General features: G+C 35.8%; 1 protein-coding gene across 1 annotated transcript; it reads right to left on the bottom strand.

The window, feature by feature from the left end:
- Window positions 1–4,852: 4,852 nt before the first annotated feature.
- On the bottom strand, window positions 4,853–21,833 carry VCAM1 (vascular cell adhesion molecule 1). The gene is made up of 9 exons (XM_082612678.1): window positions 21,662–21,833; window positions 20,838–21,113; window positions 18,253–18,573; window positions 16,729–16,995; window positions 14,468–14,743; window positions 11,945–12,265; window positions 10,802–11,068; window positions 9,131–9,397; window positions 4,853–5,764 (listed from the first exon to the last, which is right to left on the bottom strand). Exons 1-9 carry the CDS (start codon window positions 21,723–21,725, stop codon window positions 5,604–5,606), a joined length of 2,220 nt encoding a protein of 739 aa, XP_082468804.1. The 5' UTR covers window positions 21,726–21,833; the 3' UTR covers window positions 4,853–5,603.
- Window positions 21,834–22,770: the final 937 nt, after the last annotated feature.

Raw genomic sequence — 22,770 nt, 5'->3', positions numbered from 1 at the left:
ATAACACTCTTGTCTTAGAACCCACTCAGCAAAGAGAGGTTGAAAGTTATCACCATAACAGTAAATAATAATAACAGTAACTAAAAATAAATGAATATTATGTATTGACCAAAAATTAAATAATCCAACAGAGAAGTGTGTTGTATATACTAGTGGTCCATACACAACACTAAAGAGAAAAATTCCCGAGTTCAGCTTTTCCAAACTTCAGTTCTTTACATACCACCTTCATGATTTAGGGCACGTCTTCATACTCACTATAAGATTACATTATTTTTACTCAGAAAAATCATTTTAGTGAAACATTATATCCCTCCCATCAACGGACCTATTTAAAGAGACTCAAAGTGATAGAATGTTACTGGCCCTCTTTGAAGCTTATATGTTAAGATAGACACATTTACATACCCACAGGCTCTGATTAGATCATCAGACACACAAGTAGTACAACATGTGTCTTAAAACACAAAAGATCAGAGTTCTTTCTTAGCAACACTGTGAAAAACCCAAGGCTTTTCTTCATCTCCTATTTCTCTTTTTCAGTATAATTATCACTCTCCAAACCATAACCTGAGGCATCCATTTCTTCCTAGTACCCCAAATGTCTCTGGTCTACACAATGACATTTGATCTAGAACCCTCCTCAGTGGACAGCACTTAAGCTCAAAAGATTTCTTGTCTTCTTTTCCAACCACATTTATCCTGTTCACCAACTCCATGGGTCTTGTTCTCCAATAGAGAGAGTTAATATAAAGAATACATCTAGATTACTTTGTTCATGCTTATGCTTTCAAGGTACCAAGTATACACAAACTATTTGAATTTTTGGTTTACTTCTTTGTATTCTGGCCTTTCCATTAAATATTTGAAGTCACTTATAGAAAGTGTTTAATAAAATAATAAAATATGAATGTAAGGAAAAGGCACAAGAGCCAGAAGAAAATGCAAACTGGTACAGATGTAACCAAGGGGAAAATAGCACTCAAACCAACAAAATAGTCCATAAAATACCACACATATGCTATAGTTAATATATAAATTTGACTAAGAATCTCCTGGTTGATCAAAGAATAAAGAAAACAGGTCTTTTATATTAATCTCCTTAATCATGATTTAGAAGAAAACTAATTTCTTCAGGTAAATGTTGTTTCCTGCATTGTATTCTAAAATTAATCTCTTATATGGATCCTTATAACGTGGAGCAGAGAAGTGTAAAATATAAAATATAAAAACATTCCTACAACAAATAGAGAAATAATTTCTAGAGAGTGTTTCTAGCAGTAGTCTTTGATTAAAAGTGAGTTCAGACTTCTATTTCTAGTTAAGGTAAGGAGTTGGATTTACCATTACAACTGAAACAATGACAAAGCCAGAGAATATATATGAAACAATGTTTTTCAGTCATTGGATAGGAGGTTGCAAAGGACAGTGATATTGGCGAGAGTGGAAACAAATGAGATAAGTCTTCTGATTGCCCAGATTTACTGCCTGGAGAGAGTTTCCAGGCTATAACTTGAAGAGAGAGGGAACTCAGGCAGAGCCTGGAGACTTCCTGAAACTGAGAATGGCTTAGAAGTTGAGAGAGGCTAGGGTTGGTAAAGTGTGCAGGACAGAGTTCCAGAGGGGAGAGAGCTACACAGAGAGAGCTCTGGAAATCTTCAGAAAATCTCCAAGTCTTCCTCAAGCTGGGCTATGATAGTTTCCTTTGTAAGAAAACTACCCACATCTGGGGAAAGAACCACCCAATAAGAGCAAGGGGAACAATTCTTGGGTTTCCACAGGACAAAGCATAGTTTGTGCTCCCTTCAACAAGAGTGGGAAAAACTCATAAATCATGGGATATCAGGTAGAATACTCAAGAAAATATTGATTCAGTAATAAAAGAAAATTAGCCCTGGATTAAAGGTGGCTCCAGTCTCACAAAACAATACTTAAAAAATAAAAACCTCACAAAATAAATAAATAAATAAAAACTTCAAAAGGTTCAACATTTCTCCAAGTAACTTAGCTATGACCTAGAAGAAAAACTCAGGAATATTTATAAGAATATGAATATATCCAGCACCAAGCAAGGTAAAATTCATAATGTCTTGCATCTAATAAAAAATTAAAGGTCACAAAAAAGCAGGAATTTATGACTCATATTAAGGAGATGGGTCAATCAATAGAAACAGACCCAGAAATGACACATATGATAGAATTAGCAACAAGAACATTAGAAGTTATTATAATGATATCCAACACATTCAAGAAGGTGAAGGAAACTTGAGCATGGTGAGTAAAGGCCCAAGTAGGACCACTAGCCATGAAAACTGATACTGGGATTATTTTAAAAAACACATTGAGTAATAGCAGATTAAACAATGTAGAAGAAAAGATTAGTAAACTTGAAAACATAGCAATTGAAACTATTCAAAATGAAACACAAATAGAAGAAAGACTAGAACAAATAAGCAGAGCATCAGTGAGCTATGGGACAATGCCAAGCACCCTTTTTTATCTGTATTGGAGTTTACAAAAGGGAAGAGGTGGGTGGTACAGAAAAAAATTTTCTGAAGAAATAATGGTTGAAATTTTTCCAAATTTAATGAAAACATAAAGTCACAGATCTAAGAATCTTAACAAACCACAAACACACACACACACACACACACACAAATCATAAAGAAAACTATATGAAGGCACATCATAATCAAATTTCTAAAGCCAATGTTAAAAATATCCTAAAAACAACAAGAGATAAAAAAGATGTTACATTAAAAGAACAAAGATAATCAGATTTAGAAGAAGGTGAAACATTTCTAAAGAACAAAAGCAAAAACAAAAACAAAACCCTGTCAATGTAGAATTCTATACCAATAAAGTTCTCTGACCATTTATCTGATTAACTTCCACATTGGAGGAAACTACTGACCTGAAAACTAATGTGAGTCAACAGGATGATACCTGTCTCTGAGCACATTGTAATTTAATGGAACATAATTATTGTATGTTTATAAAATAACACAGCCATTTGAATGTATAAATTTGCTAATTAAATTATCTATTCAATTTATTAAAACTATCTTTCAAAATGAAAACTCAAAAAAAAAAATACCCAGAGATGTTCTCAGAAAAGAATTCATTACCAGAAAACATGTATGTACTATGAGAAATGTTAAAGGAAGTTTCTAAACAGAAGGAAAATGATGGCAGAGGAAAATCTGAATCTACAGAAAAGAATGATGAGTACAGAAATGGTAAATATGCAGTTAAACATAAAAATTTTTCTTAATTTTCAAATATCTTTAAAAGATAATTGACTTTTTAAAGTAAAAAACAACAGCAATGTATTGTGGGGTTTATTACACCTGTAAAATAAAAATATCTTAGCACGAAACCTGGAAGGGGGAGACAAGAAAATATACTATTATAAAGTTCTCATATGTGAAGTGGTGTAATAGTTAAAGATGTACTATAAATCCTAAAGCAACTACTAAAAACAAAAACATAGAGTAATAACTAATAAGCCAATAAAAAGGGTAAAGTGTAATTACTAAAAATATAACAATCAATCCAAAAGAAGGCAGAAAAGAAAAGGAAATATGGAGTAAAGAACAGATGGGATTATCTTACAGCATATACAAAAATCAACTCAAAGTAGATTAAGACTTAACATAAGACCTAAAACTGTAAAATTCCCAGAAGAATACGTAGGGGAAACCAACAAAGGACAGGTATCCAGAATATATATGTATACACATATGTATCTCCAGCTCAAATGGTCCTAAACACAAAGAGTTGTTAAATGTATGAAAAGATGTTCAACCTCAATAGTAATCAGGAAAATGCAAATTTAAACCATTATGGGAAAACTTTTTATACCCATAAGAAAGGCAAATTTTTAAGTCAGACAATGCCAAAGTTTGGTAAGCCAGTTAGTAATGTGAACTCTTATTCACTGCTGGTGGGAGTATAGATTATTTCAATCACTTCAGAAAATAGTTTGGCTTTCCTTATAAACCTGAAAGTGTACTTTTCCTACAACCCAGCAATTTCATTAGAATGTATACACTTTATAGGAATTATTGCACCCTAAGTTAACTCTTACACATGTTAGTCAGGAACATGTAAAACAGTGTTTATAGACACTTTGATCAGTATTGTAAAAATGGAAACAGCCCAAAATGGAAACAGCACAACACTAGAATGTGTAAATAAGCTGTAGCATAATCTTATAATGAATATACAAAGCTAAATACAATATGGATGAATTATTCAAAAACATAATTTTGTGTGAATAAAGTCATAGACAAATATATTGTTTGATTATTTTTATGTAAAATTCAAAAGCTGGCAAACAAAATAATGTTTCACTTAGGGTTTCCTATATAGGTATAAAATCTCCAAAGAAAGGGAATGGTTAATGTATAATTCAAGATATCACTTATGCCTCAGTAAGAGAGCTGCAATCAGTGAGTAACATCTATGAGGCTCTGAAGAATAGTAATGCTCTATCTCTTGGCCTTGGTGGTACATACAGGTGTTCACTTGCTGCCCTTTAATATGTGCATGTTCATCTGCATTCAATCTTTCTGTGTATATTATATTTAAAAAAATTTTTAATTGCAGATTCCAAGGTCACAAAACCAGATATTTCAGTTCAATAGGTTAGGATGGCCCCAAGAAATGTGAATGTTTGTCAAGTTCCCATGATGATTCTGATAAAAGTAATCTGAGGACCATACTTCAAGTATCTGCTTATTATTTCTATGGGTTTGAACTCTTTGGTCTTGGAACTTGACATTTCACAAAGAGCTGCAACATGATTAAAGGAGGCAATTTATAATAAATAAACACACAACTCTTTCAATTCCAGAAATTATCACTTTACTATACAAAAAAACCTAAACATTTACAAAAGAAATCAAAAGAAGTTGCATTTTTAGACCACATTGGGAAAGTTACACAAGAGTCTGATGAACAAACAACATCATAAAACGTCTAAGTACCATATCAGTACCATCCAGAGAAATCCAATCAACCATTATACCATAGGTTGAAGTATTTAGTACCTGAAAGTCAACCCAGTGCCCCCTTGGTTTATCATTTTCCTATAACAATATAAAACCCTAACATCTTTACAAAACATGGAATTGTTGTCTATGAACTTTATAGGAATAAAATTTTGTTAAAGGAAATAAAATATTAAAAAGATGACATAGTTCAGCTGTCAATCAATATTAAGATGCTTTAAGTTATAACAGTCAATCCAAGCAACATTTTAATAATTATAGAAATGTGACTATAGTGTGCTGATATTCCAAGCAATCTTGCTATGGCATAGTTTTATTTTACATATATACAAATCATGTTATTGCATATACACATCAAGAAACTACTCCAGTTGTCACATCTCAAAGGTAGTGCCTATTTTTTAGGCAGAAATTTTCCTTTGGCTTCTTGCTCACAACAAGGGGCTTAGGCAGCCATTTCTTTCCAAGAGTTCACTACATTCAAAGAAGTCTGGACTCCTAGCTTGTTGTTTTCCTCATGGAATGATGAACAGTACTGAGGATTTGAACTGATAAATAGTGTCTCTGAATGAACATTTCAAACATTAGCTACACTTTTGATTTCTGTGCTTCTACAAGACTGTATGACCCTTTCATGTTGGCTTTTCTAGCAAAGTAAATAATCATTCCAATGGCAGGTATTATTAAGGAGGATGCACAATAGAGCACGAGAAGTTCAGGAGAAAAATAGTGCTTGTTACTTTCTCTTCCTGGAAAATAACAAAATGGATGCAATTAATGTCTAGTATAAAAAGAAATTGTTTAATAATAATAGTTACATGTTTTATTTTAACAGTACAACTCGTTCTCTAAAGAGAAGTGACTCAAAGTAGTGATAAGAACCAACAGGACCCAAAATGCATATTTCTTTGAATTATTCAAATAATCAGTTAGCAGTTGCTATGGTCATGATGAGTCTAAAGATGACAGTTGTTGATTTCCACAAACTTGGATTCAAATAGATTCAGGTTCAATAGCAGAATGGAAGGAAGGGCGCAACATTTTAGGACTCATTTAGAAGAGCAAGAATTGGAGCAGGGGGTTTGCTTTGGGAAGTAGAAATATATACTAAAGAACTGGGACTCTGATCATTATGAACTAAAATAACTAAACAGTTCTCCAAGAAAAGCCTTGTAACACCTAGAGTGTAACCATTATAGTCAAACACCACATATAAGACAGTAAGGGAAAGAATTCTTGTCAATGGCTTTTTTAGAAATATATAGAAAACTTTATATTTTGTATCTCTGAAGTAGGGCATCTTAATATACATTATTCCTCTTCAGCATTTATATCACTTCTTGATAATATGAAGTTTTTTGGATAGCATTATGTTTTAGCTTAAATGTGACTTACTCAGAGAGACATTCTCTGACCTGCATCTCCTCCAGCCTAAATAAGAAACCCTAATATACTTTTTTTCCTAATATAGTTTTATAACCCACTACACTTTCCCTCCATAGCTCTAATCACAGCTTATAGTTAAACATTTGTTTGCTTATCTATTAATTTTGTCTTCCTCCTTCAGACTGTGAATTACATAAGCATATGTATCTAGTGTCTTTTAGATCCACCACTGAATAGCCTTACCTGCCTCCCTGCTTGGAGTAGCTTGCACCCAATTAATATCTTTTGAATAGTAATATATTTTTTTTCTTTCTACATCCTGCCATTTTTTCATTTTTTTGTAAATTGGGTACATAAGGTAATAGTATACAAAAACTTTACAATTAGTACTCTTTCTACTTACAAAAATCATCTGACCCCTACAATACTATTTAATATCTTAACCTTATAAGAACATCTATAGAAGATAGCATGGTATTTACTGAAGTTTCATCTCTATTTATATTTACGTTTGCACAGCATTGTATGACCTCACAAATATTGTTTCTTCAAGTGACATATATATTGTCTCAGTCCTGGAAGAAAGGAGTGATTTGACCTTGATAATCATTGCTTTACTTCTAGGAGTTTCTAATCACTGGAGATCAACCAAGAAGAAAAGAATCACTGGAGTCAGATGACGGGAAGTCCATTTTTTTGAATTATTGAGGTCAAAAACACTTCACCATAAACATAATGATAATTGCCTTATTTTTCTACTTTCCCTCGCTAGAGTAGAACTAGTCAGAGTACAAGGGTAATATTTTAATAGAATTTCCATTATCATAATTATGGTTAGGCATCAATATTGATAACCTGCTGAGCAATGAATGGTACCTCTGCTCCTATTGTTTTCTTTTCAATTTAATACATATTCTCTTTTGCCTTTGATTTTCCCCTCAGATATCTGCAGTAAAATACAAATTCGCTGCTGAGTTGGTTACCAAGGCAACCTTCAAATACAATTTTCTATTAGCTATATCAACACTGAAAATCCTAAAGACTCCCAACCATTTCTATCACTGGAATACATTCAAGCAAATATATTTGTAAAAAAAAAAACAAACCAAAATTAATTTTAAAACTTAGCTAACTTCAAAAGATGACTAGTTGAAAATTCCCAGGAAAAATGTCCAATTTTTGTTTCCATTCATTTGTAGTTATTTTAAACCATATTTAGTTTGGGGGTTCTAGCTGAGTGCCTAATGTGCTTTAATTTGTTCATTTAAATAATGAGTGAAAAATGGCAAATATGTAAGTTACTAGCTTAATAAAGCAATTAGAAAAGACAGCAAGGTATGAGAAATAAAAAGTGGAGAAGAAGCTTTGGTGTGTCTTTAAAAGATAATCGTTAACTACAAAAAGAAATATAAAAATGTTAGACATCCAAGTTCCTGGGACTAGGCTTAATTAAAGGTGTTCTGGAGGCATTGAGGATTAAATAGGAATAAATGAATTTCAACCTACTCATAATCAAGATCTCAATCCATCCAGAAACATCTCCAACCTCATGGGAAGCACTGATTACATACCCCTGTGTCACTTTGAGTAACATGATACAAGGTAAATGTTCCATTCTTTGAACACATAGTAACTTCATTGGCCAGATCAACTCTTTTCAGGATAATCACTGCAGGTGGATGACTAAAAGTTTTACATGTAATCATGATATTTTCCCCTTCTTTAACATTTCCATGTGTATGTATTGATATTGTCGTGTTCCAAGGAGGTATCATGAAGACAAGAAAACATACGGTAAGGTCTTGTAATCTTGAGAGATTTGGCCAGATGAGTAAAATTTTTACCCATTTTCTGACCCACGTTTAAATTTTCTTTACACTGATGAGTAGTTGCTAACTCTGAGAGCCCAGTGCCAGAGGCTCTTAAAAATTGGCATTTGTTTGCAAAAATGTTCACTTCAATTTTGGCTTCCAACACACAGTGGGAGCTCATTAGCCCTCAAGGAGTGGGAGACAGAGTAGTAAAGGCTGACTTATTCTGCTTCCACTGATAAGATCAACAGATCCTACTGTGTGTTCACACGAGGGGTTAGAAGATTAAGAGGCTTCTGAAGTTTCTCTGCTGGGGCCACTGCCCCCTCCCTCCCTCTCTCCATCAGAATAGGGTAAAATGGACAAGGAGCTTGGATTTTCTAAGGAGGCAGTTCTGTAGTCTAGAGTTTCCTTTATGTTGTTCAGCATTAAGATCACCAAACTCAATTATTATCCTGAAGAGAGTCAATCCAGAAAATATGTAGGTACTCCGTGTTCAGAGAGTGGCACTCTCTTCTGGTAGGAAGGAAAAGGGTCTGGATAGAGCCTTTCTTTTTCCATGTGCCAATTCTACTTCTCTAGTTTCCTTATAACCCCCAGGGAAAGGTTTTGAAAATACATTTAAAAACTTTGGAAATGCAGGACCTCAGAGACCAATGATGAATTGTCAACGTTTATAAAAGCAAACAGGAATTCTACACTGACCAATGATTGATTAATGTCAACTTTCTGGCTGAACTCCATAGGATAGAGCAGCTGTGTGTGATTATTTTAGGAAACACTAAGAAATAACCATAATCATCATGGAATTCAGTTCCATTTTACCCACTCATTCACCTAATCCTTGAAATTCATTACAATTCACCAAGCCTCTGACCGATTATAAAAAATAATAAAAAACAAAAACAAAAAACAAACCTTTAACATCAAGTGTTATGCTTCTTAATTGCAAGCCAACTTCATTTTTAGATTCACATTCGTATACTCCCGCATCCTCCAACTGGGCCCTGTGGATGGTATATGCACCATCTGTAGACTTCAGCACTATGTAGCCTGACTCTGCTTTTTTCTTCAGGATTATCAAAGTTTGGGGAACATTTCCACATGTACAGGAGATAATGACAGTGTCTCCTTCCTTGACACTCTCAGAAGGAAAAGCTGTAAGTCGTACATCTTTTGGAGCAACTGTGGAAAGAATTTAAAGATACCTCTGACTGAATGAAATATAAACCAATCCCATATTAATTTAATGACAGTAACAATAGCTGTCAAGATGGTATTTGTGCTTACTGTTTGCATTAAATATTTAGAGGGGTAATTAAAGAAGTCAAGCATTTACTGGATTGTTGTAAATGATCACATTTTTAATAAAAGAAGACAACTCTTATGCTTCTTTCATGTCCCTTAATATAATTCTTTACCCAGCCTAGCCAATGAATAAGTGTTTTAAAAACAGCTGTAGATTTCAAATGTGACAAAGAACTTTTTTTTTTTTGTCACACTGCTGTGCAAATATTTCTTTAAGTATAAAGGCCTTTACAGGCTTCTGAGTTCTGAGCTGGACAATCCCAGATCAAGAAATTAAGCTGTGCTTACAATTCTTAACAACACCAATTATCCTGGGCTAAGTACTTGACATACAACATCTCTGTTAATACGCAACCCATGGAGGGAGGTACCACATCACCATTTTATAAGTGAGATTCCCATTAAGTTCATCTGTTTTGTGATTTGATTTGATACTCTTTCCCCAACCAGAGCTACATCCTAAGGGCTTTCTTTAAGGTAGTGCATTGCCCTGCCAAGGTTCTTCCTTTAAAATACAAATTATTATTGTAATGATGTAACAAGAAAGTCCCTAATATCTTAGTGGAAACAATACCAAGGGATAAGAGAGGAACTGACAGCTCTAGTGAAGAAGAGAACCTTGAACCCCAAAAGGGAAGGTATGAGGGAAATCCAAATCACTTCATGATTTTGCCCAAAACTGCCTACAGCTTCATCCTGTCAACTAGGAATTGTTTTGTTCTCAGTCTTGCCTCTCCATCCTGGCAAGAATGGGTCTGGGTCTGCTAACTTCATCCACCCTAGTGATTCTATGCCATTAAACTGATAAACTAGAGGGCATGGTCACTGCTACTCAAACTCAGAATTTATAAAATGTTTAAGTGCCTTCTTAGGCTTCTAAGCACATATTAGCAGGCATCTTGTGAGATTACCACTCAGAGTTTAATCCAGCTAGATAAGGTAGCTTTAGTCCTAAGTAATTTCAAAATACATATATACGTCTTCCTATCCTTATTTCAATGCCATAATCAATGCCTTGTAAGTGTAACTGGAACTCTTGGCACAGTTCCTGGATTCCACCTGCAGTTGAAAGAATTTTAGGATAAGTGACTTGGAATAGTTCATGAGGAAGTACTATTCCAGGAGCTTTCCATGCAGAGGAAACATCATGAGCTTTTCAAAACGCTCAATGCATTCTGTTTTAGTAAAAATTTTGTTTGTTTCAAAAAGGACTTTGTTCAAAACCAGTAACACAACCAAAATAAGACTAGCAATCATAACTCATTTAATCACTTAGCTCACCTTGGATAATTAATTCGACTTCTTTTCTGCTTATTCCAACCTGGTTAATGCCTTCACAGACATAAATACCAGAATCTTCCATTTTTGTAGACGTTAAGGTAAGAGTGGTATTCTCAGAAAGAGGCTGTAGATCCCCGTTACTTAGCAGCCTGCTCCACAGGATTTTCGGAGCTGGAAGGCCATCGCTAGAGCATGTCATATTCACAGATCTACCTTCCTCCAGGATGGAGGAGGGGCTGACCAAGATGGTTGTATCCCCGGGAGCAACTGAAAAGGTGGGAACACTTGTTAGCTTGACTCTTTATACACCGAGTTCCAAATAATTTTGATAATGTTGCAAAACTGGGCTATGGATTCGCGGATTAGAACAGTTTATAAATCTTAATAACTTTCCAAAAGAGGTTTCTGTCCCCATTTACTTTAGCAGATACAGAACGAGAGAGAGTAGAATATAGACACATCCTGGATATTTTCCAATGGAAATAAATTCTGTAGAAACTCTCTTACTATCAAAGAATGGATGATCAATGATAGTACATATTGACATTTATGGTACATTAAACATGACCATGAACTATGTGAATCACCTATGAAAAGGTGGACTCTATTTTTCTACCTCTTGAATCTAGGCTGTCCTTGTGACTAACTTTGACCAATATATCCTGGAAGAAGTAACACGGTAGGACTTCCAAGCCCAGCCCCAAGAGCCCCCTTTCATGATCACCCTCTTGAAATACTGCACTTTGGTGACTATACCTAGGCTACCTTCCTTGAGAGACACCACATGGAGAAAGAAAGGCCAAGAAACACCAGAGAAGGCCCAGACATGTGAGTGAGGCCACCTGGGACCATCCCCCACTGACCTGCCAACTGACTGACAATGCATGAATGAGCTCATCTAATACTACATTGAACAAACTGCCCATCTGACCTCTTCCCAAATTGCCAGCTTAGAATCATAAGCCAATAAACAGTTGTTTTAAGCACTGGGGGTGGTTTGTTATAATAATCATTATTTTGTTGTTCCTTTTCAATTATTTTTTTCACATCGGTTTTAACTATCAACCTCATGTTAACTCTTGCCTGGCAACCATGATTAAAAAAATTCATATTAAATTATGGATAGATCATGCATGTACTTACCATTAACATATAGTATCTGTGTACTCTGCCTTTGTTTGGGTTCAAATTCCATTTTGTCAATAGGTAACTTAGCCAGACAAACAAGAACTTTTCCAGTGTCTTCAGTGGTGGGGATGAAGGTCATTTCCAAACTCTTGGTCTCTAGGGATTTCTTACTTACATCTTCCAAAAAGATTTTATTCTTCATAATATTCTCCCCTTTAAGTAATTCAATTTCCAGCCGGTCAAAAGGATACACATCAGGAACCTTACAGCTTACAGTGACTGGGTTTCCACTCACTAACAGACCACTCATCTCAATTTCTGGATCTCTAAGGAAGGCTGCAAATGTCAAGCAAAAATGATGTTTATATGTGACAGTCAAGGAAAAACAGAACTAATCTCTATTAAATGCAAAGGTCTCAAAATGCAGATTTTAATTCACCTGGGATAGGATGATCACTAATATATAAATAACAACATTGAGTATAAATATTTATGACATTAAATGTCAATAATGCTGGAAACAAAAAATAACTAGCACATCAAATCATCAGGTAATAAATATACTTCTTATTCTTCTCTAGTGATGCAATCTTGCTGACACCTGTGGACTGGTCTTTTCAATGGATATGTCAGCTTCCACCATCCTATTTAGTAACTATATATTTTAAACATTTTAAATATTTTCCAGGATGTATTGGATATTTACTATGTGCTAGTCCCTTAACATTCATTATCTCAGTCTTCAAAACAGCGTAATCTAATGGGTATTAACTTATTTTACAGTTAGAAAAACTTATAGAGAATGTATTTTACAGCTAGGGAAACATAAAATGCATAGAGGCTAAGAGTCTGCCATTTGGCATCATATCTAGTAAGTCACTGAGCTGAGATCAGAATTCCTATTTCCTTGAGCTCAGAGCCCAGGTTTGGTTTCACAGAGCCGTGCAGCCTCTCATCTCAAATAAGACCCAAGGGCACTTCTCACTTTAGACATTTTCATTTGCAACAGCGAAGTTTAGTCAGAAAGTCTTAAATATTCCTTGGATAATACTTGTAGTTAAGAAAAAACTATGAGATTTAGATTCTGAATAACATTTATAACACATCTTATGCAAATCAATAAAAGTGAGATTAGAGTGGTTATCAGAGCAAGAGCCATGCTAAAATTTTTTTCTCCTTAAGCAAAATGTTGTTAAAGTGATACATTCTCTAAAGTTTCTGTATGATGGTAAGACTTCACTGCTGGTTCTCATTGCTGTTGGGAATGTGCCTACATCAGCAGGTCCTGGACTCTTGGTAATATGATAACGCAATAAATTTACCCTTCTTCTGAGAGATTCAAATCCCTTTATGGACATACTCTAACTCATGCTGAACAAACTCCTGAGGGGTAACACAAGTTTGGGCAGGATTTCTGGAGGAAAATCTCTACAATTGTTCTCTTGAATTCCACTGAATAAAAACAAGGCAGAATAACCTTCTCAAAGTGTAACTTTATGATCACTTTACATATTTTCTTCTTCGTTCATTATAAACTGAGGAACTCCAGCAATGTCAATTCATAGAGATTTGAGGCCGTAAAGGATTTTTATTAAGGTGACAAGAACAGCAAGAAAAAGTGTAGTGTATTTATATGGTGTAAATCAATATTCAAATCTAGTTCAGTCTCCTGGTTCTACTTTTTGTCTGCCACTGACCATCCCCAGTGACCAATCTAACTCCCTGGCTTTCTTTTGCTCCCCATTGCCTCATTTCTCCCACCCTGCCAATCGGCTTTCAAATGTGCCTTCAAAACAGACCTACTAGAGCATGGACTTGAGGATATGGGGAGGAGGAAGGATAAGCTGTGACAAAGTGAGAGAGTGGCATGGACATATATACACTACCAAATATAAAATAGCTAGCTAGTGGGAAGTAGCTGCATAGCACAGGGAGATCAGCTCGGTGCTTTGTGACCACCTAGAGAGGTGGGATAGGGAGGGTGGGAGGGAGGGATACGCAATAGGGAAGAGATATGGGAACATATGTATATGTATAACTGACTCACTTTGTTATAAAGCAGAAACTAACACACCATTGTAAAGCAATTATACTCCAATAAAGATGTTAAAAAAAAACCCAATATGCTTGGGCCTCACCCCCAATTCAAATAATTGAGCAGCAGTCATCCCACCCTGTTATCTGAGTGGACACTGACTACACTCCTTGCACACGACCACCTCTGTACACTCCACATACACCCAGAGGGGGATGGGAAGCAGGGAGCATGCAGTGTGTTCAAGTCCATGATGAGAGAGTATCGACAAGACACAACCTAAGCATTGTGGATGCTGGGTTCATATGTAATATCTACTTAAGATTTAGGCCAATTAAGTTACATCAAAAATTCTGGTTCAGAGATTTAGGAACCATTCACAATGCTATATTCCCTTCTAAACACAAGGATCTTGTCTTGTGTCACAGATTCGCATTCTGTTTCTTCCAGTGGAACTGGGAACAACAACGACAAAACAGTGAACAATTCTGAAAACCACTTACAGTAGAGCTCCACATGGATTCCCTTTTCCAGTTTCTTATGCCCACATGTCACGGTGCACAGATAAAAATGTTCGTTCTCAAATCTCACAGGGCTCAGGGTCAACGTGGACTTGGACCCCTCGCTCCTCACCTTCCCGTTCAGAGGGCTGTCTATCTGGGTTCTCCAAGAGAAAGATGGAGACTCACAACCCATGACATCACAGGTCAGTACAACTGAGTCGCCAATCTGAGCAGCAATCTGGGATCCAGGAGAGATCTCTACAGTAAACATTTTCTCTGGGGGATAAAATAACAAGACAAAAAGAAGATAAGATTCTTTTCTTCTTTCATCACAGCTCAATACATGGTCTTTCTTTTTTTCCTGGCCTCTTTTCAGCTAACATCTATGCCAGGAATAAATTACTCCTTTACACCTTGGGACCTTCAGAAATGAAACCACATCTTTTAAGAACAAATGCACAAGACGCTGTTGATTCATTCATTCAACAGAGTGAATAAGGATAAAATTTTGTCAAGACAGAGATTGGCATCTTTTCAACAAAAAAATTCATTCTCCACTCAAATGTAGTTTATCAAATCCCTGTAACAGTGGAATAACAGCTCAAAAATATAAGAGGTTCCAGTGTGTCAAGCATTGTGGAAACCACTTTACATATATTATCTCATTTAATCCTCACAATTTCATGAACTGATATTATTAATTCTGTCTCCCTCTCCTCCTCTTCTTCCTCCTCCTCTTTCTTCTTGATGAAAAATGATAAATAACCTCACCCAGCTTACAAGTGGCAAAATTAGGACTTGAAGCCAGGTGGGTCTGATTCAAGATCCCAGCTTTTCAATTGCTTGAACAACTAAATCAAATCATCCTCATGTGGAGATAAAACAAAATCTAAGAAAAGTACTGAAAAAAAGTTATACAAATATGTCTTCTGATTAGAAGCAATACCCATAACAGACCAGCACTTAGAGCTTCTGTATCAACAGAATAAAGCTGCACCATTGAAAGTCACACAGAATCACACTGAAAGCAAAGTCAAGATCTAAGCATTAAAGTGGTATGCAGGCCACCTCTTAAATTTGTTTGATACAATATAAAAATACTTTACTATTGACTCAGGGGCTGAAACTTGAGATGTCAGGGCAAACTCCTAAGTCTCAGATATCCAGAAAAGCTCTTTGGCTTCCAGTGCCATCTCTGCTAGTTGTTTTTGACTAGATTGTGAAGAGTTTTATGTGACTATTTTAAGAAATGTGAATTTTAATTTACATGCAGTTAGGGTTTGGTTGAAGTCATATAAAATGTGCACCTTTTTTGTTTAAGGTAGATAACTCTGGTAGCAGTACATAGGATTATGTGGGGGACAGAATGATAGCAGGGTGACCACTTAAAGACAATTAGCTATAGTTGAAAAACCATGGGGTTTGGGGTTTAAATGGGTCTCTGTTAAATGCCACTAATGAGCTATGTGACTCTAGGCAAATTGTCAACTATTCTGTGCCTGTGTTTTTATTCGCCTCATAAGGTTGTGGTAAAGAAAAAAGACATAACATTTATAAAGAGGAAAGAGAATTCCTGGCAAATATTAGGTGTACAAGCAATAAGGGTCATTATTAATCTCTGGGAGACACTATTCTCTCATCTATAAAATGGATATAAAATACATACTCGTTAGTTAGTTCTTGAAGATTAGAGGAAACATATGTAAAGTGCCTGGAATATAGCTGGTGGTCAGTAGATGTTATTTATTTATAAGAACATCTTTCAAGAGTCCAAGTAAGAGATGATAAACTAAGGCAATAGCAAGAGGGTTGAAGAAAAGAGGTCAAATTCTAGGAATCATTTTGAGGTAGAACTGACAGGTTTTGGTGATATGGAATAGGAACATGAATTTCAGAGTAAACAGCATATAATACATAGTTCAAATCTTGGGAGTCCAGAGTTAGAAGGGAAGAGGACCAGATGTGGGAACCTGAGAATACTAATATTCAAGGGGCAGAAGGAAGAGAGAAAGCCAAGGAATGAGGCAGTGAAAGAATGATGAGAAATGGAAAGGAACCAGAAAAACAGAGCCATGGAAGTTCCGGCAGGAAATATTTACAAGAAGTATGAGTAAGATGAATATATAATTGTATTAAAGTACATGGCGATCAGATGGATCATCAATAAAAGTTAACGAAGTAATTTTGGCATTGAAGCTATTTCACTATTGCTTAAATCTGAATGATGGCAGTTTTATCATCCTTTTTCACATTCTGCTTACCTTGAACAATTAATTTCACCTCTTTTCTGTCTTTCCCAACTGGATTACCTCCTTCACACACATAAATTCCAGAATCTTCCATCCTCATAGCAATTAAAGTGAGAGTTGCATTCTCAGAAAGGAGCTGTAGATTCCCATTGTCTAATTTCTTGCTCCAGAAAATTTGTGGAGCTGGTAGACCTTCACTGGTACATGTCATCGTCACGGAGTCACCTTCTTGCAGGCTTGTGGAGGGATTCACAGATATAACTGTGTCCTTGGGTGAGACTGAGAAGGCAGGGCACAATAGTAGTCATTGCTAAGCATCATCTTGATCCAATAGGGCTACGGTATTTCTCTCATAGACTTTATTTACATGCTTTCACAAATTTGACAAACTTTCTCTGCCAAACTAGTGTAAAGAATTGCTGAGTCATAAAAATTAGTCAATCCAGTTTCTGACTAATTTGATGGAGTTACTTTTTTTGATGTTTGGTGTTTTCAGATGGCCATAGATACGCAGAAATTAAGAAAACCCTTAGAATAATGTGGTTCAATTCCCAGGTAAGGTAGAAGTTCCGGCTCAGCTTCCTTGCCAAAGGTTCATTCAAGTCAGCTTCAACACTTATGGTGCAAGGAAATCCATACCTTATAGTAAACACAGTCCATTTGATTTTTGGACAGCTCTAGTTATTAGAACATTTTCTCTTTATTGAGCTGAACTCTTCCTCTTTGTAACTAACTTTTATACACCGGTCATAGTTCAGTCCTCTACTGCTAAAGAATATATCAAATCCCACTTCTACATGACTGTCTTTCAAATACTTAGTTATAGCTCTCGTTTCCAAGTTTTATATTCTCTAGGAAAAATATCTATTTTGACTATTCTTCTCAAAACATTGATAAAACCTTTCCATCTCATTCTCTTTCAGCTAAACTTGTTATAGAAGGCAATACTTCTTTTAAGTATGGTGTCAAAGCAGACCAGAGCATTTTAGTCTAGAACAAAGCACAGTGAGTCCACTCCTACCAATTTTAGGATTTCAAGACTGCCTCAGCTCCCCCAACCATCTCAGGGAGCATGGAAACAATCAAACCTCATCTCCTCTCTCTCACCCCACACATATGTGTCCAGGTGAGCATACATATATGCACTCACACACAGAATAATTGCCCACCTGGTAAAATCTCTATACCTTGATATTTCAAGGCATAGTATAAGAGTTTACGAAACATGATTAAAAACATTTTATCACTTAAGCCTATTTCCTACTACCCAATCAGGTGGTATTAGTAGTCCTCTTTGATAGACTGGGAAATTAAGTGACCCAAATTCACACAGTTAGTGGAGACAGAACTTAAGCTCAAATCTTCTCAACACAAATTTGGTGCACTTTTTATTAAATTATGCTATTGACAAAAATTATGCTCTCAATGAATCAAAATTGTGTAAAATCTACACACATGTTTCTTGACTTTAGCTCCTAAGTTTACTGCTGTATAGATCCAAGACTAAATTCCCACAGACTTTACACAAGTACTTACTGTAGACTTGCAGTGTTTTTGTAGTCTCCCTTACTTGGGGTTGAGAATCAATTTCATTAATGTGTAATGTAGCTTGACAAACAAGAGCTTTCCCAATATCCTCATCAATAGGAATGAAGGTTACTTCCAAACTCTTCGTTTCCTGGGACTTCATTTCTGAAACCTCCAGAAAGTTCTGTTTCTTCATGGAATGGTTGCCCTTCAGTAATTCTATCTCCAGCCTTTCAAATGGGTAAACATCAGGGACCAAACACGTGACTGTGACTGGCTTCCCAACCTCCAGGGGGTCACTCAAATGAATCTCTGGGTCCTTAGGGAAAGCTGCAAAGTTCAAACAAATACATGCAAATGGACTTTTTGTTCATGTTGTATGAGGTCCCTTACTGATTTAAATCAATGTAAACTAAATCTAATATGTTTGCAAATACAGTCTTAATACAGTAGAATTAATTGTTTAAATAGCCTTTCATGGTTTGGGGTAGGTTCAAAGACTGGAATCTCCTGTTAGAGAGTTCAGCTCTGACGCTGCATGTACTAAGTGTTGCATGTTATCAGAGTAAAAGGAGGGAGAAGAAGTTCATGTTTATTGAATACTTATGTGTGCCCATCACTCTGCTATTCATTTAACACCAATGACTTTATTTTATCCTCACAACAACCCTAAGAAATAGATACCACAATTCATAGATATGAAAACATAAACTTAGCACATGTGCATAACTTTCCTAAGGTCACATAGCTAGTAATGATAAAGCCGGGATTTAAACTCAGGAGTTTTATTAGTCTGTACTGCTATTGAAGATTTTTTATGTTATATCACATTCTCTTATTTTAGTAAGGGCAGATATATTTCATTTTATGGATAAGGAACCTGAGGCTTAGAATGTCATTGCAAAAAAAAGTTATTGGGCAAGATATGCTAAGAAATGAAAAGAACAATTCTAAATAATTGGCTTCTGAAAAATCGTGCCTCTGACAGGCATTCATCCACCAGAAAGGTATACCTGTGCAGTCTTTAAATTCTGGAAGGCATATTTGCCTCCCAAAATGCCTAACTCAAAGTCTAACTAATACTCCACTTGAACTTTTTAGTGTCAAGGGACACACTAGTTCAGTCAGCCATTGCTTTCCTTGCAAGACTAGTTTTCGTTGCAAACCACCAGGATGGTAACACATTGGCTCGATTCAAGACTGTGAAATAAGAATACAAAGTTTCCAACTCTAAAGAATATTACAATCAAATGTGGAATGGAGACAGGACTGTTAAACATAATGAAAGACAGACATTCTTGAAAAAAAAAAAACAAAAAACTTCAGCCAAGATAATTAAAGCCAGAAGGGCCTTCATTTCTCTTTTTAAATCTTCAACTATTTGGTACTTGTGAGGAAAGGCAAAGGAACTGGAAATGTTTTGCTATGTGAAGAAACAGTACTTTTCATTTTTCCACCAATAGTCCCATCCCTCATATTCTGAAAGAAATGAGTTTATAATCCATATAGTTTGCTGTCAGGTAATACAAGAACTCACTACTTTCCCCTGTATTTACATAAGGGGGCCTTTCAAGGAGCTCAGGAGGCTGCACAGACATAAACTCTGCATGTACAGCCAGCATAATTGAAAGCAGCCGGCCAGGCACAGTTTCTTGGGAAGCACTAGCAACATACAGGCTTCTTGAAGAATCAGTTAAGGTTACTGGACAAAGTTGTCTCCACTACAGCAGAAGAGAAGCAACATAAGTAGAAAAGATTATCAAATGAGGTCTTCCTGAAGAGATGACTATCAAGGATTCCAGTATTTTGGAAAGAAGAGTAACCAGAATGCAAGTGATTTATTTCAGGTTATTTTTTCACTCCTTTTGCTAACTTTCTTTGCTGGATTGAGAATGGATTGGGATACATTTTGGTAGGCTGGTAAATGAGGGGTATTCATTCACATTCACAAGGCAAATCTAGTTCATTATACAAATATCTCTGAGGTTGAGCGATTGAGCATTAAGACTTAATGGCACCCAACAAAAACAAAAACAAAACCTCCTAAATTTATCTCCGCCAAAGTCAAATGAGTGAAATGTTTGCAGATATTTTTCTTCTATCTAAAGGGGAAAATTCTGTACAGAAGCCCATTACTAAATTATAGATCCCCTGCTTAATCTTTAAACTAATTTTAAGCACCGAATTGCATAAGAATAAATCAATGGAAAATCCCTGAAATATGGAATTCATAAATCATTTAGATACATAGACAAGTAAACACATAAGGATATAATTGAACAGAAAATTTTTAAATAAAATAAACAGAACCTTAGAGATTTTCACTTTATGGTTAAGAAAACTGAAGCCCAGAGAAGTTGAGTCTTACCCATGGTCACCATGTTTGTGGCAGAGTTGGAAATAGAAGCTAGGATTTGGGTCTCTGGTCTAGTGCTAGGTTCAGCTGTCTCTAGCTTTCTCGGTACACTAGGTCCTCTAGCCAAGAATCTGGACATGAATATACTTTTTTCTTTCTTTTCTTTCAAAACTATCCTTTTAAAAACTTATTTTAAAGCAAAATGGAGAGAAAATCAAATATTCTCTAAAGTACTCACAGTAGATCTCCACTGGGATTCCTTTTTCCAGTTTCTGAGACTCACAAATCACTGTGCACAGGTAATAGTGTTCATTCCCCAGACTAACAGGATCCATGGTCAGCGTGGATTTGGTCCCCTCATTTCTCACCTTCCCGTTCAGTGGACTGTCTATCTGAGTTCTCCAGGAGAACGATGGGGTCTCGCAGCCTGTTGTGCTACAAGTCAGTGAGATGGAGTCACCAATCTGAGCAATAATTTTGGATTCAGGGGAGATGTCGATTTTAAAAGCTTGAGCTGTGAAGGCAAAAAGAAAAAAAAAAAACCAAACACTGGTTTGTTGAGTATTCTAGTCCTTCTTCTCTGTTCTAGTATAACACCCAAAATACAATCTGGCTGATCTCTTTCCTAAACTGCTTCCAACTAACGCAAGGCAGCACTGGAATCACTTTCAAAAGAAGGTGTTGAAATCATCTTCGCTTAGGAGAACCCTCACTTTGACCTTGATGCCCATTTATCAGAGTTGTTTTGTCACTAGCTAAGTTTGCTTTCATTATCAAGTGCAGGAAACTAAAGAGACAGACCTTCCTAGAAATAGAATCCAATTACTCATTTGACATTGGAAAAAAGGTCTCCAAAAACATCAACTTTGCAGCTCCAACTATGACAATATAATAGTGTCTAGCAATACTCAATAGCACATTAAAAGTTAGGTTAAATTAAGTTTTCCCACGCTTTAAAAATCCTAGTGCCTTTCTTTACGACCATAACAAAACTGACTGAAGCCAAAAACAGGGCTAAAATGGAATGCTAGCATTTGGAACAAATCAAGGAGAAGAACTTACAAACTGCAAACACCATCCAAAGTATATTTGAGACTCCAAAGATCACAACCATCTTCCTAGGCATTTTAAGTTGCTGTTGTTATGAGAAAATAATGGTTCCAAAACCCTTCTTTCTGTCCCCACTGAAAGTGCCTGGGAAGTCTTGAGCTCCTAAAGCCAGTGAGGTTCAGTGAGGAATGAAATAGAAAGTCTGCTCTTTATAAAGGGTCTTGTTGCAGAGGCACAGAGGCGGAGGGAAATCCCTTCAAGGGGAAACCCGGAGCAGAGCCAGAAAAAAAGTTTAACTGACACCCAGCCAAGTCCATGTTAACCCCTTCCGTTGCTCTCAGTACTGAAACTACTATCTCTGCCCTAGAAAAAGAGAACACTTCCAAGGCTATAAAATTAAAACTTTTCCTGATTTTCATTCCAAAAGGGTATCTTTACATGAAATATATAAAGTAATGCTTGTGGCAGAATGAGGCTTTGTGAATCCAATGGGGAAAAGAGAGACGGAAAAATAATAAATTACACTCTAGTTTTTGAAGTGGCTAAACAAGCACTATGTCATGTGAACTGATTTTTCTCCATTAGGAAGATATATTTGCAATTCTAAAACAGAGACTAAATTTTCTCTTGCAAAAAAAGGGAAAAGATCCTTTCTTTTGATGAGTTACTTTTAAAAAGAGAGACAGCATAGCTTCTTAGTTTTATACTTTTTATTCACAACATAGTTTTTTTGACAACAAACATCCAGCTTCTGAAATGATTTTCTTGAGTAGAGAATACAGGAATGCTACCAGAAAAAGAGAAAGAATTTTCCTCTTCTGTTTTAGAAAAGCTACCAATTCTTTGGTTCAGTTGCTGGATAATTGGAAGTCTTTTTCAGACTTAAATGCAAATGTATGGAATTCATCTGAAGTGGTAAATCTCTTAGACTGTGAGACTTAGCCACAAACACAGTTAAAACATGAAAAATAATTTGTTTCTCTTTTATGGGAGGTGACGACAACAATTTTATACTCTTTTTCCCCGCCAGTGAAATGACTTTTTAAAAGGTATTTTTAAATGACTGTTTTTGCCTTACACACACATACTTAAGTCTTTGCAAAATGCTTGCCCATCAGAAA

This window comes from Mesoplodon mirus (assembly GCF_964341445.2).
Source record: "Mesoplodon mirus genome assembly, chromosome: 3".
Lineage (NCBI taxonomy): Eukaryota > Metazoa > Chordata > Mammalia > Artiodactyla > Ziphiidae > Mesoplodon > Mesoplodon mirus.
The sequence above is the reverse complement of the archived record's forward strand: the minus strand, read 5'-3'. Positions and strand labels throughout refer to the sequence as shown.